At 35.5% G+C, this 24,779-nt stretch overlaps 1 protein-coding gene and 1 long non-coding RNA gene across 2 annotated transcripts; one reads left to right on the top strand and one right to left on the bottom strand.

Moving 5' to 3' along the window:
• The first annotated feature begins 845 nt into the window (after positions 1 to 845).
• On the top strand, positions 846 to 22,579 carry LOC131954621 (mucin-17). The gene is made up of 20 exons (XM_059318397.1): positions 846 to 3,132; positions 7,465 to 7,544; positions 12,738 to 12,938; positions 13,150 to 13,321; positions 14,317 to 14,427; positions 14,765 to 14,849; positions 15,051 to 15,162; positions 15,571 to 15,605; positions 15,731 to 15,854; positions 16,075 to 16,175; positions 16,495 to 16,597; positions 17,064 to 17,220; positions 17,869 to 17,938; positions 18,425 to 18,491; positions 18,902 to 18,987; positions 19,272 to 19,398; positions 20,354 to 20,395; positions 20,978 to 21,058; positions 21,477 to 21,522; positions 22,056 to 22,579. Exons 1-20 carry the CDS (start codon positions 846 to 848, stop codon positions 22,130 to 22,132), a joined length of 4,164 nt encoding a protein of 1,387 aa, XP_059174380.1. The 3' UTR covers positions 22,133 to 22,579.
• LOC131954634 (uncharacterized) lies at positions 9,994 to 12,710 on the bottom strand. The gene is made up of 3 exons (XR_009388785.1): positions 12,458 to 12,710; positions 10,521 to 10,582; positions 9,994 to 10,078 (listed from the first exon to the last, which is right to left on the bottom strand). It is a non-coding gene; the product is annotated as an uncharacterized LOC131954634 (long non-coding RNA).
• Positions 22,580 to 24,779: the final 2,200 nt, after the last annotated feature.

The raw sequence follows: 24,779 nt of genomic DNA on the forward strand, positions 1-24,779 counted from the left end.
GCAACAGTTGCCCGTAGGAGAGCGGGACTCAAGGGAGTACAAAATAATTGGACACATCGAATCATGTAGCTCAATTTGCATATTACAATAAAGTATTCGCGTACACACAAGTTACTTTACAGAAAAGATAGAGGTAAGCTTTTGCTAGAAATGTGCTTGGGTTAATCAGTGAATATATTGCGCTTATAAATTTAATTTAATCAAGCGCCTATGATGGTTTCAGGCCGCAGTCATTTGTTTTTGCTGTTATTTGTTGTTTGTGGATTTATTTGGACGAGGGTGGGGGGGGGGGGGGGGGGGGCGGGGTTGAAACGGACTAAAACATCTCCGATTCGTTAATTTAGTTTAATTTACCTGAAAGAATGTATCACTGTAAAATTGCAAGTGATGAGGTGAAACTTTGACAGTGACAGTTGTGTGGTTGTTTGATATTAAAAGTCGTGAGCTCATTGAGACTCACCGTTGTGTGACTCTGTCACATTATCAGATGTGTGACTGTCACATTGACAGTTGTGTGACTCTATTACACTCAAGCTTTGACAGTCAAGAAGTTTGACATAGACATCGACAGTCTTATTTTACTTGAATTTGTTGGACATAGAGATACACAGGTTTGTGTTGCCTTGCTTGAGTGAGAATTTGTTTCTAGCCTTACAACGTGTGGTGTTTTTTCGTCGTACGACCAATCTCCCCTCCCTTCTTGTATTCGTAAATCCTTAACAGGTTCAAAGTTCACATTTGGTGTGAAGCTATAATTCAATATTCCCCTACGTAAAAGGGAAAATAAGTGAATTCAAATAAGTCATTGGAAGGACATTGGCCAATTGGAAGGACATCGACCAACAATGTCCTCAGCACTCAAACAAACGCTCTTCCTTCTGGTTATCACATTGGCACCATGCGTGTCCGGGGCATTAAAGTCATTATCTGCCAGCCATGACTCCCAAAATTCACGAAGACATAGAACATCAGAATCTTTCATAGGAACACCTATAACGCTAGGTAACGCTTGGGCTGCAACTGTAACATTATCCAGAAGACAGACAACGTTCAAACAAGGCCCAACGCCAGTTTCACCCACAACAGCTTCAAAGGTTGCGCTGTCAGAACCAAATTTGAAATCAGAACTAGTTAATCCAAGCAAGTGGACATGTACTTTCTACAATGGTGTATACACATGTGTTTTTTCGCCTACACCTGAAGCTGTCTCTACCACACCTCGCTCCCCAAAGACTGTATCCACCACACCAACTACCAATATGCCAGACTCTACACCAACTACCAATATGCCAGACTCTACACCAACTACCAATATGCCCGACTCTACACCAACTACCAATATTCCAGACTCTACACCAACTACCAATATGCCCGACTCTACACCAACTACCAATATGCCCGACTCTACACCGACTACCAATATGCCCGACTCTACACCAACTACCAATATGCCCGACTCTACACCAACTACCAATATGCCCGACTCTACACCAACTACCAATATGCAAAACTCTACACCAACTACCAATATGCCCGACTCTTCACCAACTACCAATATTCCAGACTCTACACCAACTACCAATATGCTCGACTCTACACCAACTACCAATATGCCCGACTCTACACCGACTACCAATATGCCAGACTCTACACCAACTACCAATATGCCAGACTCGACACCATTTACCAATATGCCAAACTCTACACCAACTACCAATATGCCCGACTCTACACCAACTACCAATATGCCAGACTCTACACCAGCTACCAATATGCCCGACTCTACACCAACTACCAATATGCCAGACTCTACATCAACTACCAATATGCCAGACTCTACACCAACTACCAATATGCCAGACTCTACACCAACTACCAATATGCCAGACTCTACACCAACTACCAATATGCCAGACTCTACACCAACTACCAATATGCCAGACTCTACACCAACTACCAATATGCCCGACTCTACACCGACTACCAATATGCCCGACTTTACACCAACTACCAATATGCCAGACTCTACACCGACTACCAATATGCCCGACTCTACACCAACTACCAATATGCCAGACTCTACATCAACTACCAATATGCCAGACTCTACACCAATTACCAAAATGCCAGACTCTACACCAACTACCAATATGCCCGACTCTACACCAACTACCAATAAGCCAGACTCTACACCAACTACCAATATGCCAGACTCTACACCAACTACCAATATACCAGACTCTACACCAACTACCAATATGCCCGACTCTACACCAACTACCAATATGCCCGACTCTACACCAACTACCAATATGCGAAACTCTACACCGACTACCAATATGCCCGACTCTACACCAACTACCAATATGCCAGACTCTACACCAACTACCAATATGCCCGACTCTACACCAATTACCAAAATGCCAGACTCTACACCAACTACCAATATGCCAGACTCTACACCAACTACCAATATGCCAGACTCTACACCAACTACCAATATGCCAGACTCTACACCAACTACCAATGTGCCAGACTCTACACCAACTACCAATATGCGAGACTCTACACCAACTACCAATATGCCAGACTCTACACCAACTACCAATATGCCAGACTCTACATTAACTACCTATATGCCCGACTCTACACCAACTACCAATATGCCAGACTCTACACCAACTACCAATATGCCAGACTCTACACCAAATACCAATATGCCAGACTCTACACCAACTACCAATATGCCCGACTCTACACCAACTACCAATATGCCAGACTCTACACCAACTACCAATATGCCAGACTCTACACCAAATACCATCATGTCAAACTTCACCACTTCAACTACCACTATGTCAAGCAAATGGTGGTGTAGAATCTATTATGATCCACGTAATTGTGTAATTGTTACTACCCCTAAAGCTATTTCCACCACACCTACTACCACTATATCACACTCCACAACACCCACTACACCTATGTCAGAATCCACCACACACACTACCCCTAAAGCCGTCTTCACAAGTACTTCAACATTTGCTCACTCAACTACTGACCCGTCAACATCGAATCCACCGTCAGCGTCAACAACAACAGTGAATGAGATTTCCAGTTCCTCTCAAAAGCCTGGTAAATATTTGAAATCATTTACAACAGAAATTTTAATTTAATAAACTAATATATTGCCAATATCAATGTTCTAGAAAATATCGTCGCCTTAAAATGTTTTTTACGTTTCATGTGTTTTATTTCCCATATTTATATATTTTACCATTATTTCTTCACATTCTGCCTAAATCGAAATCATCCCTTAACTTTAGTTGGGTTCGTCCTAAAGTCGAACTCAGCTCTGATGGACACCCGACTTAATTTTAGGAAGGCGACTGGGCACAATGCTGACTACACAATTCTTTTAGAGGATTTAAAAAACGACATTTCGAAGAAACACGTGGTTAAAAAATCTAGGGAAGACTTGCTGTCACTGTTTACTTTCCTTAAGTGATTCCTCCTTATGAAGCACATGGCCTCTTCATTTGCGAGGCCCTGCTTTGTTAGAATTCAACAGTTTTCTGTCCTGCATAGGTATGGCAACTACAGCTGTCTAGAGTTCTCTGTCCTGCTAGGGTGTGGCCTGTCTAAATATTTCTAGAGTTCTCTGTCCTGCTAGGGTGTGGCCTGTCTAAATATTTCTAGAGTTCTCTGTCCTGCTAGGGTGTGGCCTGTCTAAATATTTCTAGAGTTCTCTGTCCTGCTAGGGTGTGGCCTGCTTAAATATTTCTAGAGTTCTCTGTCCTGCTAGGGTGTGGCCTGTCTAAATATTTCTAGAGTTCTCTGTCCTGCTAGGGTGTAGCCTGTCTAAATATTTCTAGAGTTCTCTGTCCTGCTAGGGTGTGGCCTGCTTAAATATTTCTAGAGTTCTCTGTCCTGCTAGGGTGTGGCCTGTCTAAATATTTCTAGAGTTCTCTGTCCTGCTAGGGTGTAGCCTGTCTAAATATTTCTAGAGTTCTCTGTCCTGCTAGGGTGTAGCCTGTCTAAATATTTCTAGAGTTCTCTGTCCTGCTAGGGTGTGGCCTGTCTAAATATTTCTAGAGTTCTCTGTCCTGCTAGGGTGTAGCCTGTCTAAATATTTCTAGAGTTCTCAGTCCTGCTATGGTGTGTCCTGTCTAAATATTTCTAGAGTTCTCTGTCCTGCTAGGGTGTGGCCTGTCTAAATATTTCTAGAGTTCTCTGTCCTGCTAGGGTGTGGCCTGTCTAAATATTTCTAGAGTTCTCTGTCCTGCTAGGGTGTAGCCTGTCTAAATATTTCTAGAGTTCTCAGTCCTGCTATGGTGTGTCCTGTCTAAATATTTCTAGAGTTCTCTGTCCTGCTAGGGTGTGGCCTGTCTAAATGTTTAAAGAGTTCTCTGTCCTGCTATGGTGTGGCCTGTATCAATGTTCCTAGAGTTCTCTGTCCTGCTATGGTGTGGCCTGTATCAATGTTCCTAGAGTTCTCTGTCCTGCTATGGTGTGGCCTGTATCAATGTTCCTAGAGTTCTCTGTCCTGCTAGGGTGTGGCCTGTATCAATGTTCCTAGAGTTCTCTGTCCTGCTATGGTGTGGCCTGTATCAATGTTCCTAGAGTTCTCTGTCCTGCTAGGGTGTGGCCTGTATCAATGTTCCTAGAGTTCTCTGTCCTGCTAGGGTGTGGCCTGTCTAAATATTTCTAGAGTTCTCAGTCCTGCTATGGTGTGTCCTGTCTAAATATTTCTAGAGTTCTCTGTCCTGCTAGGGTGTGGCCTGTCTAAATGTTTAAAGAGTTCTCTGTCCTGCTATGGTGTGGCCTGTATCAATGTTCCTAGAGTTCTCTGTCCTGCTATGGTGTGGCCTGTATCAATGTTCCTAGAGTTCTCTGTCCTGCTATGGTGTGGCCTGTATCAATGTTCCTAGAGTTCTCTGTCCTGCTATGGTGTGGCCTGTATCAATGTTCCTAGAGTTCTCTGTCCTGCTAGGGTGTGGCCTGTATCAATGTTCCTAGAGTTCTCTGTCCTGCTATGGTGTGGCCTGTATCAATGTTCCTAGAGTTCTCTGTCCTCCTAGGGTGTGGCCTGTATCAATGTTCCTAGAGTTCTCTGTCCTGCTAGGGTGTGGCCTGTATCAATGTTCCTAGAGTTCTCTGTCCTGCTAGGGTGTGGCCTGCCTAACGTTTCTAGAGTTCTCTGTCCTGCTAGGGTGTGGCCTGCCTAACGTTTCTAGAGTTCTCTGTCCTGCTAGGGTGTGGCCTGTCTAAATATTTCTAGAGTTCTCTGTCCTGCTATGGTGTGGCCTGTATCAATGTTCCTAGAGTTCTCTGTCCTGCTATGGTGTGGCCTGTATCAATGTTCCTAGAGTTCTCTGTCCTGCTAGGGTGTGGCCTGCTTAAATATTTCTAGAGTTCTCAGTCCTGCTATGGTGTGTCCTGTCAAAATGTTCCTAGAGTTCTCTGTCCTGCTATGGTGTGGCCTGTCTAAATGTTTAAAGAGTTCTCAGTCCTCCTAGGGTGTGGCCTGTATCAATGTTCCTAGAGTTCTCTGTCCTGCTAGGGTGTGGCCTGTATCAATGTTCCTAGAGTTCTCTGTCCTGCTATGGTGTGGCCTGTATCAATGTTCCTAGAGTTCTCTGTCCTGCTAGGGTGTGGCCTGTCTAAATATTTCTAGAGTTCTCTGTCCTGCTAGGGTGTGGCCTGCTTAAATATTTCTAGAGTTCTCTGTCCTGCTATGGTGTGGCCTGTATCAATGTTCCTAGAGTTCTCTGTCCTGCTAGGGTGTGGCCTGTATCAATGTTCCTAGAGTTCTCTGTCCTGCTAGGGTGTGGCCTGTATCAATGTTCCTAGAGTTCTCTGTCCTCCTAGGGTGTGGCCTGTATCAATGTTCCTAGAGTTCTCTGTCCTGCTATGGTGTGGCCTGTATCAATGTTCCTAGAGTTCTCTGTCCTCCTAGGGTGTGGCCTGTATCAATGTTCCTAGAGTTCTCTGTCCTGCTATGGTGTGGCCTGTATCAATGTTCCTAGAGTTCTCTGTCCTGCTATGGTGTGGCCTGTATCAATGTTCCTAGAGTTCTCTGTCCTGCTATGGTGTGGCCTGTATCAATGTTCCTAGAGTTCTCTGTCCTGCTATGGTGTGGCCTGTATCAATGTTCCTAGAGTTCTCTGTCCTGCTATGGTGTGGCCTGTATCAATGTTCCTAGAGTTCTCTGTCCTGCTATGGTGTGGCCTGTATCAATGTTCCTAGAGTTCTCTGTCCTGCTAGGGTGTGGCCTGTATCAATGTTCCTAGAGTTCTCTGTCCTGCTATGGTGTGGCCTGTCTAAATATTTCTAGAGTTCTCTGTCCTGCTAGGGTGTGGCCTGCTTAAATATTTCTAGAGTTCTCTGTCCTGCTATGGTGTGGCCTGTATCAATGTTCCTAGAGTTCTCTGTCCTGCTAGGGTGTGGCCTGTATCAATGTTCCTAGAGTTCTCTGTCCTGCTAGGGTGTGGCCTGTATCAATGTTCCTAGAGTTCTCTGTCCTGCTATGGTGTGGCCTGTATCAATGTTCCTAGAGTTCTCTGTCCTGCTATGGTGTGGCCTGTATCAATGTTCCTAGAGTTCTCTGTCCTGCTATGGTGTGGCCTGTATCAATGTTCCTAGCGTTCTCTGTCCTGCTATGGTGTGGCCTGTATCAATGTTCCTAGAGTTCTCTGTCCTGCTAGGGTGTGGCCTGTATCAATGTTCCTAGAGTTCTCAGTCCTGCTATGGTGTGGCCTGTATCAATGTTCCTAGAGTTCTCTGTCCTGCTAGGGTGTGGCCTGTATCAATGTTCCTAGAGTTCTCTGTCCTGCTATGGTGTGGCCTGTATCAATGTTCCTAGAGTTCTCTGTCCTGCTATGGTGTGGCCTGTATCAATGTTCCTAGAGTTCTCTGTCCTGCTATGGTGTGGCCTGTATCAATGTTCCTAGAGTTCTCTGTCCTGCTATGGTGTGGCCTGTATCAATGTTCCTAGAGTTCTCTGTCCTCCTAGGGTGTGGCCTGCCTAATGTTTCTAGAGTTCTCTGTCCTGCTATGGTGTGGCCTGTCTAAATGTTTCTAGAATTCTCTGTCCAGGTCATTCTCTCTAGCTTGTTCCACGTGTGACCACCTCCCCCCACCCATCTCCTACTTCCTTCGGCATCGACCTGGCAGGAGGGCGTGGTCAATGAAATCAGCTAGGGTCACATCTACTTTCTGCATGCCGTTTTCTTCGTCTAAGCTCCATACAATTAGAATGACTTAAAAGATTGTAACCAGTCATAGCATGCTATATCACATTATAAGACATTACAGTTACTTTCAAGATCTTATGTAGGGCTAGCCAGTAAAAAGATAATCTGTGTATCCTTTACTTAAGTCGCCAATAGATAGATTAGTAAATTCAGTAAAACAGTGTATGAGGTTATATGTACCTCTATAAAGTCTGATATTATTTTTGAACAGCAAGCACGAGATGGTGCGAGAATGAAACTATAAACTTCAGAAACTGTTCCAACATAAACCTTCTCAAGGCTAGGCAGCTGGTAAGGCAGACATTACACATTTTAAACCTACCACACTTGCCTTATTATTCGCTATGCCAGTTTTCTCATCCAAAGGGGAAAACAAAAACTTGAACCAGTGTGATCTAATTCTCTGTTGTAAATTTTAAACATTACTTTCCTGTTAAATTCACAATATGCACATACATCTAAATTATAGCTTTTTAGTGAGAAAAAAAGACCACAGTGTCTAATGATGATATTACTAGACTAGGTCTAGAACATATTTACAGAAACGGCCCAGGATTTGATTTTTTTTCTCATTATTGGGCTTGTAAGTTGTTCAAGTAGCTTACCAAGTTCTCGCTCCGGTAGTTGCCAGCTGGCGTTTTTTTGTTTTTTCAAACCAAATGTGAATATTTTTTATTTATTTATTTTTTAAGTTATGAAATCTACTTTCGTTTTTGGAATAAAAAAAACTCCGACAATAAGTTGTTTTAAGTAAATTAAGTTTAAAATAACACACACACACACACACACACATATATTATATTTTATATAGATCTAGATAGATCTAGAATACAACCTGTATAATAATAATACATTTATAATCTATATAAAATATGATATTTATAGGCCTAAAAGATTTAAATCGTAAATCTGAAATCAAGCCTAATTTAATTAATAAATATATATAGCCTAGATCTAGAGTCTAGATTTCTAGATCTAGAATTCTATATCTAGATCTATGACTTTAAAAAAAAACCCTCTTGAAAATTCCGACTTAGACAGTAACATACGACATACAGGATTTATTTTTAATTTATAGACTCAAGAGTAGTCTAGAGATCTAGATTCTAGATCTAGTTTATTTTATTTTACAGTGTAGTTGAGTGGAATTAATTACTAAATTACTAAATAGGCTATTTACTTTAAGACAGGTAGACTAGAATATGTTCAATATCAATTTATATATAGAATCTAGATTATTCTAGATCTAGCGAAGTTTAGTGGTCTTGTTGTAGAACTTAAGAACTAAATCTAGAGTGTAGGCAACTGTAGTAATTTAGATCTAGAATCTAGTACTGTGTGACGTCATTTTAGGGGGTGGGGGTCTGGCTTTTTGTGACGATGTGTAGGGGGAGGGGAGGTAAAAATCGTCAAAAAAATGCGTGACGTCATTTATAGATGACCCCCATGGAGAAGATCCACACAGAAACAGTTTAAGGAAATGGGCCTAACATTCAAACAGGTAGAGGTACCAACATGATTTTAGAGATTATGTAGATATACATATATATATATATATATATATATATATATATATATATATAGGGGGAGGGGTAGAGAGAGAGAGGGTTCATCTGTAAATTGCATCACACATTTTATGATGATTTTTACCTCCCCCTCATAAAGGAGGGCAGTAAAAAGAAGAATGTATGATAGCTGGGTAATCCTAATTTATATAATCAGATTATTGTGGTAAATAAAAGTCAACATATCTAGCCTAACAAAATGCCATGAATTTAAAATATATATTATGACTTAGAGAAAGTTTGGTGAAATGGAAATATCTGCAAATTTAATTTATTGATGATTTGTAACTTATTTATATTATTCCTTTGGAGCTGATAGTAATAAAAAGTTAATGAAATTATAGAGTTTTATCCAATTGATGTTTCTAAAGTCTTGCATGAACTTAATTTAAATATATTTAGCTGCCCAGGCAAAAAACCCAATGAATTTTCCAGAATTGGCTTGTCGTTTGACCGAAGGTAACAAAGAGAATCACCCAGGATCTTCGCTGATAAGAAAATCTGAAGACATACCTTATTCTTCTATACCTAAATGTGATTTGTCTAATGAAAATATTTATTCAGTGACAATTGCTGAAGATATTTTACCATTATTTCAAACATCATCTTCTAAAATGTTGTTTTCTATCTCTAAACCTTCCACAATTTCTTCAAGTTTCAAGAGATATTTTAACATCATTGCCTACTTCCCACAGTTCTTATGTTCAAAATTTGCAATTTTCTGAGAAACAAAATAATAATAAATTTGTACCCAGTGTTTTAGTTTCAGCTCCATTAAAATTAATAAACCAATGAATTTCAAAATTAAATGTTTCTTATCCCATATGAAAGTAGTCTGTTAAAAAAATTTAATGTTTGGATGTCAATAAATTATTGACATGGACTGGTTTGCGGGTAAGCTTTTATACTTAATGTACAATGAAATTCAGTTTTGATGTCAATATAGTTGCTTCTGAAATAATTAAACTATAAACAATAGCATTTATATAAATATCTCAATGGCAGTTCAGTATACTTTCATCATTGTTTTCAAATAACAAAACAGAACTACAATTTAAAAATTAAAAAAAAAATATTAAAAGAATTTCATAAATGGATGGTTTTTTAATTACTTAAAACAGAAGATGCATCAATAATACAGCATTATAATGTATATGATTAATATTTGTTTTAATGGACAATCATCATTCAAATTCTTCATTAAAAGTTAAATTCGGCTTCCTTGTGTCTAAAAATCCACATCCATGCTGTTCCATTTACCTAGAAATTAAATAAATAATATTTTTAACAACTTTTAGTAATATGAAAAAATTAATCATTGATTAAAACATACAGCCAATATAGCAGTTGAATTAAAATTCACCTGTTTCTGTGACATTTAAAATTAGAGTGTTCAGAGGTATATACCCAGCCACCTTTAGTTTTTCCCTATCTTGAGCCAGGTACTCATGAGAGCTGGTACTCATGAGACTTAGGACATCATACCAGGACTAAAGCCAGGGAACTTAACTCTTATCTTTTAGGATAGAAATGTTAGGATAGAAAGCTACTGTCTGACAGTCCCACTATCAAGCCATACATATTAATACTTACAGTAAATAATCTTAGTAGCAACATATTCTTTAAGAATTAGAACACTGAATTGGTTTCAAACTTGGGTTTAAGCTCAAAAATGGCTAATTATAAAAAAAATTCAGCTCACCTTTAGCTCAAGATCAGCACCAATAGCCACAGTAAAGTGTGAGAAAATTGCTTGCCAAGTACCTAGGGAATTTAAATATAATAAATTATTAAGTTTATCCATATATTATATTAAAATAATTATTTAACTAATATGTGATATTATATATATATATATATATATATATATATATATATATATATATATATATATATATATATATATATATATATATATATATATATATATATATGTTTCATTTATTCAATTTTATTGTAAAGGTTCAGTTTTCTATCTACTTAGCTTGTCTTAAAAACTAAAATATCTGGTTTACAGTTAACCATATCTTAACTATCACAAAACTATTAGTTTCATTTTCATTACTTGTAACTAAAAATTGTAGTCAATAGATCTAAAACTTAATTCTATTAACAGCTAACTGTAACTGTACTGACCCTGACCAATTTATTAATTTTTGTACCATGTAATTCATTAATAATTAGGCTTATACTAAAAGGCCGAAAGTTATCAATTGTAGAATTTATAGTCCCTGGTCTAGACTAACAAGATTAGCCTACAAGTCTAATAGTACTAATACACATGATTTAGTTTCTAAGTTTACTACTAGGCAACTTGCTAGAAGACTAGTACTTAACCAAACTTTAACTTGCTAAAAATAAAAGGGCCTAATACAATAGTAGTTGGACTAGTAATACTCTTTTTTTACTGTGCTACTTACACTGCTTTTGGTACTATTACTACGGCTAACTAACTACTAACTAAACTCTATTGTAGCTTGATGGAGATCTATCATCTTGCTCTTCTAGTAGTCTACACTACTTAGTACTTAGAAAAGTAGTAGCACTACTGTAACAATTTCAAACTAGGTCTAAATTTAATCTATATATTACTAGATCTACTAATTGCAACACTGTAGTCTGATAAGTCTGTAAGCCCTAAATGTAGTCTAGTTATTAGTACCTACACTCTACAATAGTCTACTCTACAGTACTCTACACTACACTCTACTACTACTCTTCTCACTCTACTGGCTACTGATCTAGTAAATAGCTTGAGTAGATCTAGTTTAGATTCTAGATCTAAAAAAATCAATTTAAAATTAAAAAACAGGTTAGCCTTACTAAACTTAACTAGGGTAGGTTTTACCTAAACTAGATCTAATCTAGAATCTGTCTAGATCTACTAGATTATCTAGATTTTAGATCTAGATCTAGGGCCTACCATACTACCATCTGCATCTAGATCTACTATCTCTATCTAGCCATCTATCTACAAGCTACTTCTTATAGGCCTACTTCTAAAATATTAAACAGTAATCACTGAGTAATCAGTACTAGACTAGAGTCTAGTTCAGTAATCTAGCTAGATCTAGAATCTAGGTCTATTAACATTATTGTCAAAGTCTAGAGAATCTATATCTATATTTTTTATCTAGCTAGCTGCTAGATGATAGATCTAGAATCTAGATATAAATTTAAAATCTAAATAGTAAATAGTAAATACAAATGTTTAGATTTAAATTTTACATAAACAAGAGAATGTGGTCAATCTAACTTTCTAATCTAGTCTGATCTAGATCTATCTAGATCTAGAGTCTAGATTCGATTTAAGTTGTAGACTGAGTGAGACTGACTGAGAGTGAGAGTCATCCTTTTCTTAATAATAATATTTTTAATATTTTATCTAGATCACTAAAATACTAGAATCTAGATCTAGATCTAATAGATTCTAATTCATGAACTTATACTCTTAGAACTAGGTTAAAGCAATGTACATCTTAGTTGGTAGATTCTAGAATCTAGATCTAGTCTAGATCTAGATCTAGATTTCTAGGTCTGGGAATCTTGAGTCTCGTAGCAAAGACTGAGTAGAGTCAGAGTAATGTCCCCTAGCCTTGGACAAACTATCAACAACAAAAATAAAATCAATATACTTACCGCCACAAAACTTTTATATTAAAAAATGCATACACATGTGTTTGTTCCCATCCATATGAACAAAACAGCGTTGAAAGTTTTTACAATTGTTGCTTTTCTGGAACGTTTGATGATTTTGAAATCTTGAAGCGGGACCTACTAACAAATAGCCGCCATGTTTTTTGTTATCAATGGGAATCCCGTTCACAACAATTGATTTAGTTCGAAAACTTTTATCTCTCCCTGGCTAACCAGACATGAATTAACGCGAGAAAGAACGATAAACTTACAAGCCCAATAGGGAGAGAGTCTGACAGTCTCAAACCAAAGCGACGAAAATATAACCGCCATTGTTAGACAGATGGCAGCACTCTATGACCTCAGTCTGCAGAACAACTCCAAAATCTCAGCCCCTGAGATCGCCTCTATCATCGGAGACTTTGAGATTATTGGGAAAACCTTGGCAAGCTCTAATGCTGACGTAAGCAATGAGACGCTCGAGGTATGTCATTTATTCGGAAATGTACGGTACTTGTTAGATATACATCTAAACTAATATTTAAAATTTACGATAGAAATTATGACTGCAAACGTAACATGATTTTAAAATAGTGTTGCATTCAAGTCAAACGCATAGAAACCTGTTCAACTAAACTTACTAAACTCGACGTGTTCACGTTAACGTTGGTTCACGTCAAGTTTATCTTGTTTAGATGTTTGCTGAGGTCTCCAGCAGACTCACATCGGCTGACAGCGAGGCTTGGAAGGACGAACCTGGCCTGGTAAAAACGGCAACTTTCCTTCACTCGATGGAGCAAATAGTCAAATCCAGCCTCAGGAGCTTCAACGGGACAAGTTCAGTCATAGAGAAATACCCATCTCTAGGTGAGTACTAGTTCAACGGGACAAGTTCTGTCATAGATAAATACCCATCTCTGGGTGAGTACTAGTTCAACGGGACAAGTTCTGTCATAGATAACCACCCATCTCTGGGTGAGTACTAGTTTAGGTATCGTGTACATGATGTGACACAGAAATAGGACATTTTTTCACGTACTTTACATAGTTTACATTAAAACCTCCCTATACCATATTATATAATGTTATATAGGCCAACATTTGCATAGACAAGCCGCGCATATTAATAACATTTATTGTCACGAGATTTAAATCTGTAAAGAAATACATTTCCACTTTCATACATTAAACTTAATTAAGCTGTCAGCAACTTGATTTCCACAACTTATTTCATTTTATGAACTTAGTCCGACCTAGTCTTTTTGTCTCTTTATATGCTATAATCTCAGCCCAACCGCAAAAAACTGGTTATGCCCTCATCTTTATATGCCCTCACCTCTTCCCAACACCTGGTTACGCCCTGATCTTTATATGCCCTCACTTCTTCCCAAACCTGGTTATGCCCTTATCACAATATAATGTTGAGCTCATCCCTCCACCGTTCATGATGTATACTATGTTCATCTCTTTATTTTCTTAACGTTGTATTATATGTTCATCTCTTTATATCTTAGCGTTGTATAATATGTTCATCTCTTAATTTTCTTAACATGGTTAATTTTTTAGTTACAATCAGAGATCTGTGCTTATCTATAAATATGATTCTTGACTTTCAATTATTCTATTGTTAACTGATGGGTTACTTTTTTTCAACACTTGTAAATAACTCATTGCAGCATAAATCAATGTTAAAAAAATAAATAATTTTAAAAGAAATATCTTTTAGTATTTAAATATGGATAATTGTATATTAGGAATAAATAACGAATAAATGTTTCAGTTGAGCAGTTACACTCACAGAGCAGTTTTATCAATTAAAAAAAAATTATACTTCATTTTTAACTTTTTCTCTACTAAAATAGTTATCTGCCGTTTCCGAGGTCGAGGCAACATTACTTTTCCATGGACTAACGTTAACTCCAGCTTGGTAGCAGAATCAGAAGTCCAGATATACCTACCTCTGGGCGATAGAGGTATTTTATTAAACATTGCAAAAGAACAGTGATGTATTAAACAACGCAAGCATACAATATAAATGTTCAACATTTAGAAGTTAGTTAATTCAAAAATTGTTTTAACAACTACCTCACACAAAAGCAAATTTGAGTTATCTACCTTTAGCATACTAATATATATATATATATATATATATATATATATATATATATATATATATATTATATAAAACTGTACCGGCAGCTTTTTTTAACCAACTTTATCGACATATTAGAAAACAAAATAAAAAGTAGTTAAGAAGAGATTGAATGATCTTTTGAGAACTAGATTAGCAGATATTTTTCTCCTCTACAGAAGATGACAAAAATCAACTGTATTCTGTAATCATCTACAACCAGCTGGCACAGAAAATTAATTTGAATCCACAAGTTCAAAACAAGTAATAAAAATTATCCTATATTTACAGCTTGTCACAATGCGAGGAATTAATTGAAAAATGATAGTTAGTGCTGGGGCTTTTATTAAAAAAAAAAATTGCTGTTATTTGAAATGAAGCTATAAGCAAATTTAACAAAAAGCAAAGCAGTATGACTCGTTATAGATCTATAATCAATTGATTTCCATACACACTGTTTTGCAGGTTTGAACAGGGACACCTTCTGGGCAAGAGCATAACTTCGCCCATCATTTCAGTCTCAATCCTTCATACTCCCACCCAGAGGCCAATAGAATTAACCTTTTCACATAAAAAAGTAACACTTATTTAAAACTTTTTTCTGCTTTGTACCTTAACAATTAAAAAAAAAATTGTGTTTATGCTCATGTTTTAAAAAAACACCTTGTTACCTTTTAAGAAATATTTTCCAATTAACATTTGAAGGGTACATTGTTTAAAATATTTTCATTTTACATTTATTTACGTTATCCTGATATTTCTAATTTCCAACTGGAAAAACCTGAATATATTTTTGATTTATTTGGTCAGAGGCACATCTAAACATCTATTTTTTACTAGAAAAATGTCCAAATATTTTTAGGCCTTCAGTAGTTTTATGTGAATTTTCTTATGAATAATGAATAATATTTACTTTTTTCAAGCATCCGTTGTGAATTTTCTTACAAATATTAAATACTATTTAAATTTTCTTTTTTTTCATCAGAATTTTTCAAGACCGTCATGTGGTTTTTTAAAAACGTTAGTCAAGTAATTGCTTTTTTAAAAAAAAAAAACTACTTAAATATGGTACCTTATTTAGATATATGATTATAGGTAACAAATAAACAGGCAAAAAATAAAGTAAAAAAAAACAACAATTTCAGTGAAAATCAACTTGGTCTCTGGTCAACCAGTGGGTGTGTTGTAAAAAGTGAAAACATGACCCACGTGGTGTGTTTCTGTCAGCATCTAACCAACTTTGGTCTCTTATTGAGTCTTAGAGGCTATGTAAGTTTTACACTTTTCCTCGTTTTGACTTGGGCAACTTTGAATTTCATTTTCACTATTCAGATTTTAACTTCAAATTTAGTATTTGCTATTAAATGTCCTGATTGTATTTGTAGTGTCTAAGCTTACATCCTAGTATAAATGCATGTGATTCTTTGTAATTATGCTCTTTTATTAGAAAACTATCCTCATGCTTGTAGCTAATAATCATTTATTTCAGAATGAAGAAATATTTGCTTTAAGTCTGATTTCGATGATTGGATGTTCTCTATCAATGCTGGGTCTGGCTCTCACTCTTATAGTCTTCAGTTTGGTTTGGAGGTGAGTTCTACATTTTGTTTACAGGACAATTTGTCTTATGTCCTACATGTTTTAGGTAGGTTCTACATTTTATCTACATGACAATTTGTTTTATGTCCTACATGTTTTAGGTAGGTTCTACATTTTGTCTACAGGACTACTTGGTTTATGTCCTACATGTTTGTAGGTTTAAAATTTCTGCCAATGGACTACTTTAAAAAAAAATTAAATTAAAATTTGAGCACAAACTCTATTTGTTTTTTAAAACAGGTTACAATCTATTCACACTGTTCAAGTGCCAAGATATGTTCATGTTAACTGTCTATTTCTGCTCATGCAGGCAGGTGAAAGATGATCGGACTGTTCTTCATGTGAACCTTAGTGTTTGTCTATTTATAGGATACACACTATTTTTGACTGGAATGGATAAAACAGACCATGAGGTGAGAGCAGTAACCACATAGTCAACTGCTGATCAAATATACTGAAATTAATTCATAATTAGCATGACATCTATTTATTCTAGCTGCAGATTTTTAGTAATATTATGATAAACTGATTGCTTAATTATAATTGTAACTTTTTTTGAGTTTGAAATTAAGCAGAGATTTGTTTTTTAATTCTTGAACTCAATGTGTAGAGTTTAAACTGTCTTGATCCAGCCGGACATGCTAGCTAGTTTTTATTTATTTAATCTTAGTTGTTATCCTTGAATCTACTCTTATACTTTGTATTTCAGCTAAGTTTAATACTTAATTTTAGTGGTTATTTTGAATCTACTTAATCTTATACTTTGTATTTCAGCTGATTTAATACTTAATCTTAGTTGTTATCCTTGAATCTACTTAAAATTCATATATCAGTTAATTTAATACTTAAAATCTTAGTTATCATCTTTAAATCTACTAGGTTGGATGCACAATTGTGGCTGTCTGCCTCCACTATTTCTTCTTGTCAGCAATTTTCTTAATGTTAGCTGAAGGTCTCAACATAGTCAGACTTATCATCATTGTATTCACTAGTAGCTCAAAGTCATTTGTGCGCTACCTTTTGTTAATCTCTTATGGTAAGATTTTCAAAACTTACTAAATACACACTAAGTTCAAGTTAAGTTCCCTTATTGAACCTGATGGTCCATGGGCAAGTGAAGTAGAGTTCACCTGTTACCTCTGCATATGAAGGGATAGTGTGGTCAGCACAATGCCCAGCTGGGTGGACTCAGGGACATTCTATTGGCTTCAACATGTAATTGAACTTGAGACTTTTAGGTTAGCAGTCTATCGCTCTACTGATATGCCACACTGCACAAGTCAAACATACTAGCCTATTACTGCAAAAATTTAAATTACAAAATGAGTAGCCTAAACCTCAAGACTCTAGGCATATGTTTAACAGAGGTGATAACTTTTGATTTGATTTATTTTTCAAAATCATTTTATTAATAGCCATAAAGCTGGAAATCTTATGCTATTTTTAAAAAAAATGTCTTTGGAATTTTTAAAAGTACCAAAGTAGTAGATCTAAACCTAAATGGAAAAAAAAATAAGTGCTTTAAAAACTATATATTCTCTGCTTATTAAAAAAACCTTTAAAAGTTTGGACATTTTAAAAAGGTTACAGCTGTTGAACTACTCTAATTAACATTAGTATTATATTAAATAGTTGGAAAGAAAATAAGTTTTTATATTGGTTTAAATATTTTTAAATTTTCAAGGCATACCTATGGTGATTGTTGCCATATCTTTGGCAATCACAAAAGCACAAGGCTATGGAGGTAGATCCAGGTAAGGTTTTCTTCAGTATTTACTTTGAGAATAATCAATCTAGATCCCTCAATATTTGGTGTTATGATAATCAATCTTTCCTCAGTATTTAATGTGATAATAGATAAGGCTTTAGTTGATGAATAGAAAAGGCTTTTGTCGGTGAATAGATAAGGCTTTAGTTGGTGAATAGATAAAGCTTTAGACAGTAAATAGATAAGGCTTTAGTCAGTGAATAGATTAGAGTTAGTCAGTAAATAGATAAGGCTTTAGTCAGTGAATAGATTAGACTTTAGTCAGTAAATAGATAAGGCTTTAGTCAGTGAATAGATTAGACTTTAGACAGTGAATAGATACGACTTTAGTTGGTGAATAGATAAAGCTTTAGTCAGTAAATAGATAAGGCTTTTGTCGGTGAATAGATTAGACTTTAGTCAGTGAATAGATAAGGCTGCTGTAAGCATATACACAAGGCTTGAGTCAAATCTCTAACAATTTCCCTTACAGCTGCTGGTTGTCTGTGGAAACTGGTCTGATCTGGTCTTTTGGAGCTCCAGTTCTGCTGGTTATCCTAGTGAGTCCCAGTTGACAAAGTTTCTGTTCATGCCCTGTAGAAAATTACTTATAGACCTACCATGCTTTTAAACTGTAGAAAATTATCTGTATGCCTACCATGGTTTTAAACTGTAGAAAATTTTTACCTGTAGGCCTTCCATGCTTTTAAACTGTATGAAATATCTGTATATCTACCATGCATTTAAAATGTAGGAAATATCTGTAGGCCTACCATGCTTTTAAACTGTAGGAAATATCTGTAGGCCTTCCATGCTTTTAAACTGTATGAAATATCTGTATATCTACCATGCATTTAAAATGTAGGAAATATCTGTAGGCCTACCATGCTTTTAAACTGTAGGAAATAACTGTAGGCCTACCATGCTTTTAAACTGTACTAAAATGTCCATCTTTTTCTTGTCTTAACAGGTGAATGGAGTGATTCTTGTAGTGGCAATCAGAAAAATTCAAAATTCACAGATAATCCGGAATCTTTCAACCCAGCAACGCATAAAGTAAATTTTTACAGTCGAGACTGTCCATCTTAGAAAATAAACAATTCTAATTCATAGATTTAATTATGTTAACTCTAGCTGTATGCCTTATATGTCATTTTAGAGAAAAACAATATTGGCTAATTATTGGACTAAATTTTTATATATCTATGTGGGTTATTTTCTTTGCTATACAGTTTTCTTTCGAGTTAATAATTATGTATTAAATGTTATACACAAAAAATTGAAAAACAAATTCTGAATGCAAGTAAATATACATAGTTTTTCTAACATGTTATTTTTAGATCCATTCTTCGTGCATTTGGTGTGCTCACACCATTACTGGGGCTAACATGGTTGTTTGGTATTTTTTCAATCAACAGCCAAACTATTGCCTTTCAATATATTTTTGCATTATTAAATTCCACCCAGGTGAGATGATAGTTTTCCTTTTTCTAACTGAATGTACACTAGTTTTAAATTGTAAGCATCAGAAATGTAGCATTTCAACCTTTGACCTTTGTTGAATGATACTTGCAGGGTCATCCATTTATGATGTCCACATAAAATTTTCAACTATGCAGATGTCCGAAAATTTTATAACAGTTCTCAACAAACACACTCTTGATAGAAGCTACTAGATCTATTTCAATAAAATTTATGATAGGCTTACTGGAATTTAATTTACCATTTGGGCTGTATTCAGCAATGTTGTTTAAAAGTATGTATTTTTAGAAGAAAGTTTTGTGTACATTGATGATTAATTCAACATGCTGATGTCAACACAGACTAGAATCCCCACAACATCAGGGCCTACAGTCCAGTGCTATCACACCCTGCTAGCCACTCATAACTTTTGACTTCAGTCGTTGCTAAACTCAGTAAACTAATCATAATTTCTGATATTCCTTAACTCGCCAAATTAAATATAATTTCAGGGCATCTTTATCTTTGTGTTTCAGCGAAACTCAGTAAATTAATTATAATTTCAGTCGTTGCTAAACTCAGTAAACTAATTATAATTTCAGTCGTTGCTGAACTCAGTAAACTAATCATAATTTCTGATATTCCTTAACTCGCCAAATTAAATATAATTTCAGGGCATCTTTATCTTTGTGTTTCAGCGAAACTCAGTAAACTAATTATAATTTCAGTCGTTGCTAAACTCAGTAAACTAATTATAATTTCAGTCGTTGCTGAACTCAGTAAACTAATCATAATTTCTGATATTCCTTAACTCGCCAAATTAAATATAATTTCAGGGCATCTTTATCTTTGTGTTTCAGGAAACTCAGTAAACTAATTATAATTTCAGTCATTGCTAAACTCAGTAAACTAATTATAATTTCTGATCTTACTTAACTCGCTAAATTAAATATAATTTCAGGGCATCTTTATCTTTGTGTTCCATTGCCTGCTCCAGAAAAAGGTAGCTTTGTGTTGTGCTTCTAATGATTAGTAAAAATACAGTATGCGCCTTGTTGCAACATACTCCCAACTTTTCCAATTAAAATTTAGAGTTTGGGAGAAACTAGCCCTAAAGGATGAAACCAGACAACTTTGATGAGCACCCAAGTTTTGAGATGATTTTCCTGCTTTAAAAAGTTGTCTTATGCAATCAGTCATTACAAAGTTAGATATTAAGCTGATTAAAAAGAAAATACAATATAAAACTTTCATGTTAAAATAAATGTTTATACTGAACTATCAAGGTAATTAAAGACAAGAGTTCAGGTGAAATTGATGGCAATAAAAGTTAGGCTAAAAGTGATTGAAGCAATAGTTTGGGTAAAACTCATAAAAACAAAAGTAGGTTTAATTGTTTAAAATAAAAGTTAGGGTAAAAGGTATTTAAACAATAGTTTGGGTAAAATTGATTAAAACAAGAGTTTAGGTAAAGATTAAACAAGTTTAGGTAAAATTGATAAAAACAAGTTTAGATACAGTTAATTCAGATTATAAGTATTCTATCATAAATATGACCATTTGATTCTGTTTTTCAATTCTTTAGACAAGAGATGCTTTGAAACTGTGGTGGAAAAGACAATTTCCTGGAGAGTTGGGAGCACCAAAGAAGACACAAGAGACAAGTGTATGTATCTGATTGATTTGTGTTTACTTTAGGTTGGCTAAACATTTTTAATATTTCTTGATTTAATTTTTTTTGTCTTTCTAGACTTTATAGAGAGACTGTATACACAAAACCATATAATGAGATTATGTACTGAGACCATGTACTGAGACCATGTACTGAGACCATGTACTGAGACCATGTACTGAGACCATCATGTACTAAGACCATGTATTGAGACTATGTAGGCATACTGAGACTGTCTTAGAGCAGTAAGAGCAAACAAGATTTAAAAGATTTTCAACACTGACACAGATTTTCTCATCTGTATTTTGTTTTTCAGGTAGTGGATGTTCAGTTAGTGAATTATATCTCCCATTTTGTTTTTCAGGTAGTGGATGTTCAGTTAGTGAATTATACCTCCCATTTTGTTTTTCAGGTAGTGGATGTTCAGTTAGTGAATTATATCTCCAAAGGAAGCTTTGGTGAGTAGCATGACCATGTAACGTGAAATTTCATTTTTGTAAATTTTTTATTTTATAGGATTGCATCTTTTGTTGGTGCATATGTCACTGATGAATTAAATATTACATGTTGTACATTTGTTTTGTCTACATTTTGGTTTACATATTTTAATAGACTTACATCTTACTGTCTGATGACTTTTTTTATGTAATCAAAGGCTTATTTAATTTCAGTGTTCTAAGTATTGCATCTTTATATATTATGATAATTTATCTTTTATTATCCCCTGTAAAACATTAACGTTACTTCTGCGTTTTAATAAAAGTAAAATACAAAGATTCATATGGTAAAAAAACAAAGTAGAAAATCATTCTTATCTTAGTGTTTAACTGAATTAAAAAAAAACAAACTTTCACAGCTTGCTATAGCTTTGAATTAAACAAATAAATATATTTTTTAATGAAGCTGGTAATTTTAAAATTATTTCATTGTGGTCTCTGAATTAAAACAAATATATTTCAGTGAAGCTGATAATTTTAAAATTGTTTTATAGTGTTCTCTGAGACCCAAGAAAGCCCACTGACAACAAAAATGTCTGACCACAACCCCCAGCTGTCAGCCCAACTTTAAGACAACAGAGAGGTGAACATTTCATCTACATTCATATGATCTGATGGTTGCATCATACCAACAAGACCTGATGGTTGCTTCATTGCTTCATACAAACAAGACCTGATGGTTGCTTCATTGCTTCTTTGAAGATGTTAGTTTCGACATTTTAAACATTGAATTCAAATTTTCAAAAATGTTATTTATCATTTCTTTAGCTAGTGCATTTAAAATGAGTTTTGTAAGATTTAAAATACATTTGGAAAACAGGGCTTTAGAGATCAGCATGTTTCTCTCAGCAGTCTTCTGTAAAATACTCTTTATTAATTTTTTTTGTCAGAAGTCTACAATAAAATAGCTTTGTTTATTTTTTTTTTGGTTAGCAGTCTTCTATAGTCAACTTAGTCAGTCTAGATTTATGGCTTTGGTCAGCAGTCTTCTATAGTCAACTTAGGTCTAGATTTATGGCTTTGGTCAACAGTCTCCTATAGTCAACTTAGGTCTAGATTTATGGCTTTGGTCAACAGTCTCCTATAGTCAACTTAGGTCTAGATTTATGGCTTTGGTCAACAGTCTCCTATAGTCAACTTAGGTCTAGATTTATGGCTTTGGTCAACAGTCTCCTATAGTCAACTTAGTCAGTCTAGATTTATGGTTTTGGTCAACAGTCTCCTATAGTCAACTTAGTCAGTCTAGATTTATGGTTTTGGTCAACAGTCTCCTATAGTCAACTTAGTCAGTCTAGATTTATGGTTTTAGTCAACAGTCTCCTATTGTCAACAGTCAGTCTAGATTTATGGTTTTGGTCAATAGTCTCCTATAGTCAACTTAGTCTAGATTTATGGTTTTGGTCAATAGTCTCCTATTGTCAACAGTCAGTCTAGATTTATGGTTTTAGTCAACAGTCTCCTATAGTCAACTTAGTCTAGATTTATGGTTTTGGTCAATAGTCTCCTATAGTCAACTTAGTCAGTCTAGATTTATGGTTTTGGTCAACAGTCTCCTATAGTCAACTTAGTCAGTCTAGATTTATGGTTTTAGTCAACAGTCTCCTATTGTCAACAGTCAGTCTAGATTTATGGTTTTGGTCAACAGTCTCCTTAGTCAACTTAGTTCGTCTAGATTTATGGTTTTAGTCAAAAGTCTCCTATAGTCAACTTAGTCTAGATTTATGGTTTTGGTCAACAGTCTCCTATAGTCAACTTAGTCAGTCTAGATTTATGGTTTTGGTCAACAGTCCTATAGTCAACTTAGTCAGTCTAGATTTATGGTTTTGGTCAACAGTCTCCTATAGTCAACTTAGTCTAGATTTATGGCTTTGGTCAGCAGTCTCATATAGTCAACTTAGTTAGTCTAGATTTATGGCTTTGGTCAACAGTCTCCTATAGTCAAATCAGTCAGTCTAGATTTATGGTTTTGGTCCGCAGTCTCCTATAGTCAACTTCGTCAGTCTAGATTTATGGTTTTGGTCCGCAGTCTCCTATAGTCAACTTAGTCAGTCTAGATTTATGGTTTTGGTCCGCAGTCTCCTATAGTCAACTTAGTCAGTCTAGATTTATGGTTTTGGTCAACAGTCTCCTATAGTCAACTTCGTCAGTCTAGATTTATGGTTTTGGTCCGCAGTCTCCTATAGTCAACTTAGTCAGTCTAGATTTATGGTTTTGGTCCGCAGTCTCCTATAGTCAACTTAGTCAGTCTAGATTTATGGTTTTGGTCAACAGTCTCCTATAGTCAACTTAGTCAGTCTAGATTTATGGTTTTAGTCAACAATCTCCTATAGTCAACTTAGTCAGTCTAGATTTATGGCTTTGGTCAACAGTCTCCTATAGTCAACTTAGTCAGTCTAGATTTATGGCTTTGGTCAGCAGTCTTCTGTAAAATACACTTTATTAATTGTTTTTGGCAGAAGACTTCCATAAAGTAGTCTTGACTAATTTTATTTTTTAACAGTCCTCTTTTAATTACTCATGATTAACTGTTTGGTCAGCAGTCTTCTATCAATTTATCTTGATACATTTATATGTTGGAAGTCTTCTATGAAATTTTGTCATGATTATTTAAAGTATACTTGATTTATGTCTTTGGTCAAAAGCAGAGGCGTAGCGGTGCTTCCTGACGCCTGAGGACAAACTTTCGATTTGCACCCCCTTCAAGTTTTCGATTTGCACCCCCTCAAACTTTCAATTTGCACCCCCCCCCCTTCAAGCTTTCGGCGACCAGGGAATTATGTCACCCCCCCCCCCTCGCTACGCCTCTGCTGATCAAAAGTCTCCTATAAAGTAGACTTGATTTATGTCTTTGGTCAAAAATCTCCCATAAAGTAGACTTGATTTATGTCTTTGGTCAAAAGTCTCCTATAAAGTAGACTTGATTTCTGTCTTTGGTCAAAAATCTCCCATAAAGTAGACTTGATTTGTGTTTTTGGTCAAAAGTCTCCTATAAAGCAGTTGATTATGTTTTTGGTCAAAAGTCTCCTATAAAGTAGACTTGATTATGTTTTTGTTCAAAAGTCTCCTATAAAGTAGACTTGATTTATGTCTTTGGTCAAAAGTCTCCTATAAAGTAGACTGGATTTATGTCTTTGGTCAAAAGTCTCTTATAAAGTAGACTGGATTTATGTCTTTGGTCAAAAGTCTCTTATAAAATAGACTTGATTTATGTTATTGTC

Source organism: Physella acuta, unplaced genomic scaffold, assembly GCF_028476545.2.
Source record: "Physella acuta isolate Inbredline_101_S28 unplaced genomic scaffold, ASM2847654v3 ptg001016l, whole genome shotgun sequence".
NCBI classification, from domain to species: Eukaryota; Metazoa; Mollusca; class Gastropoda; family Physidae; genus Physella; species Physella acuta.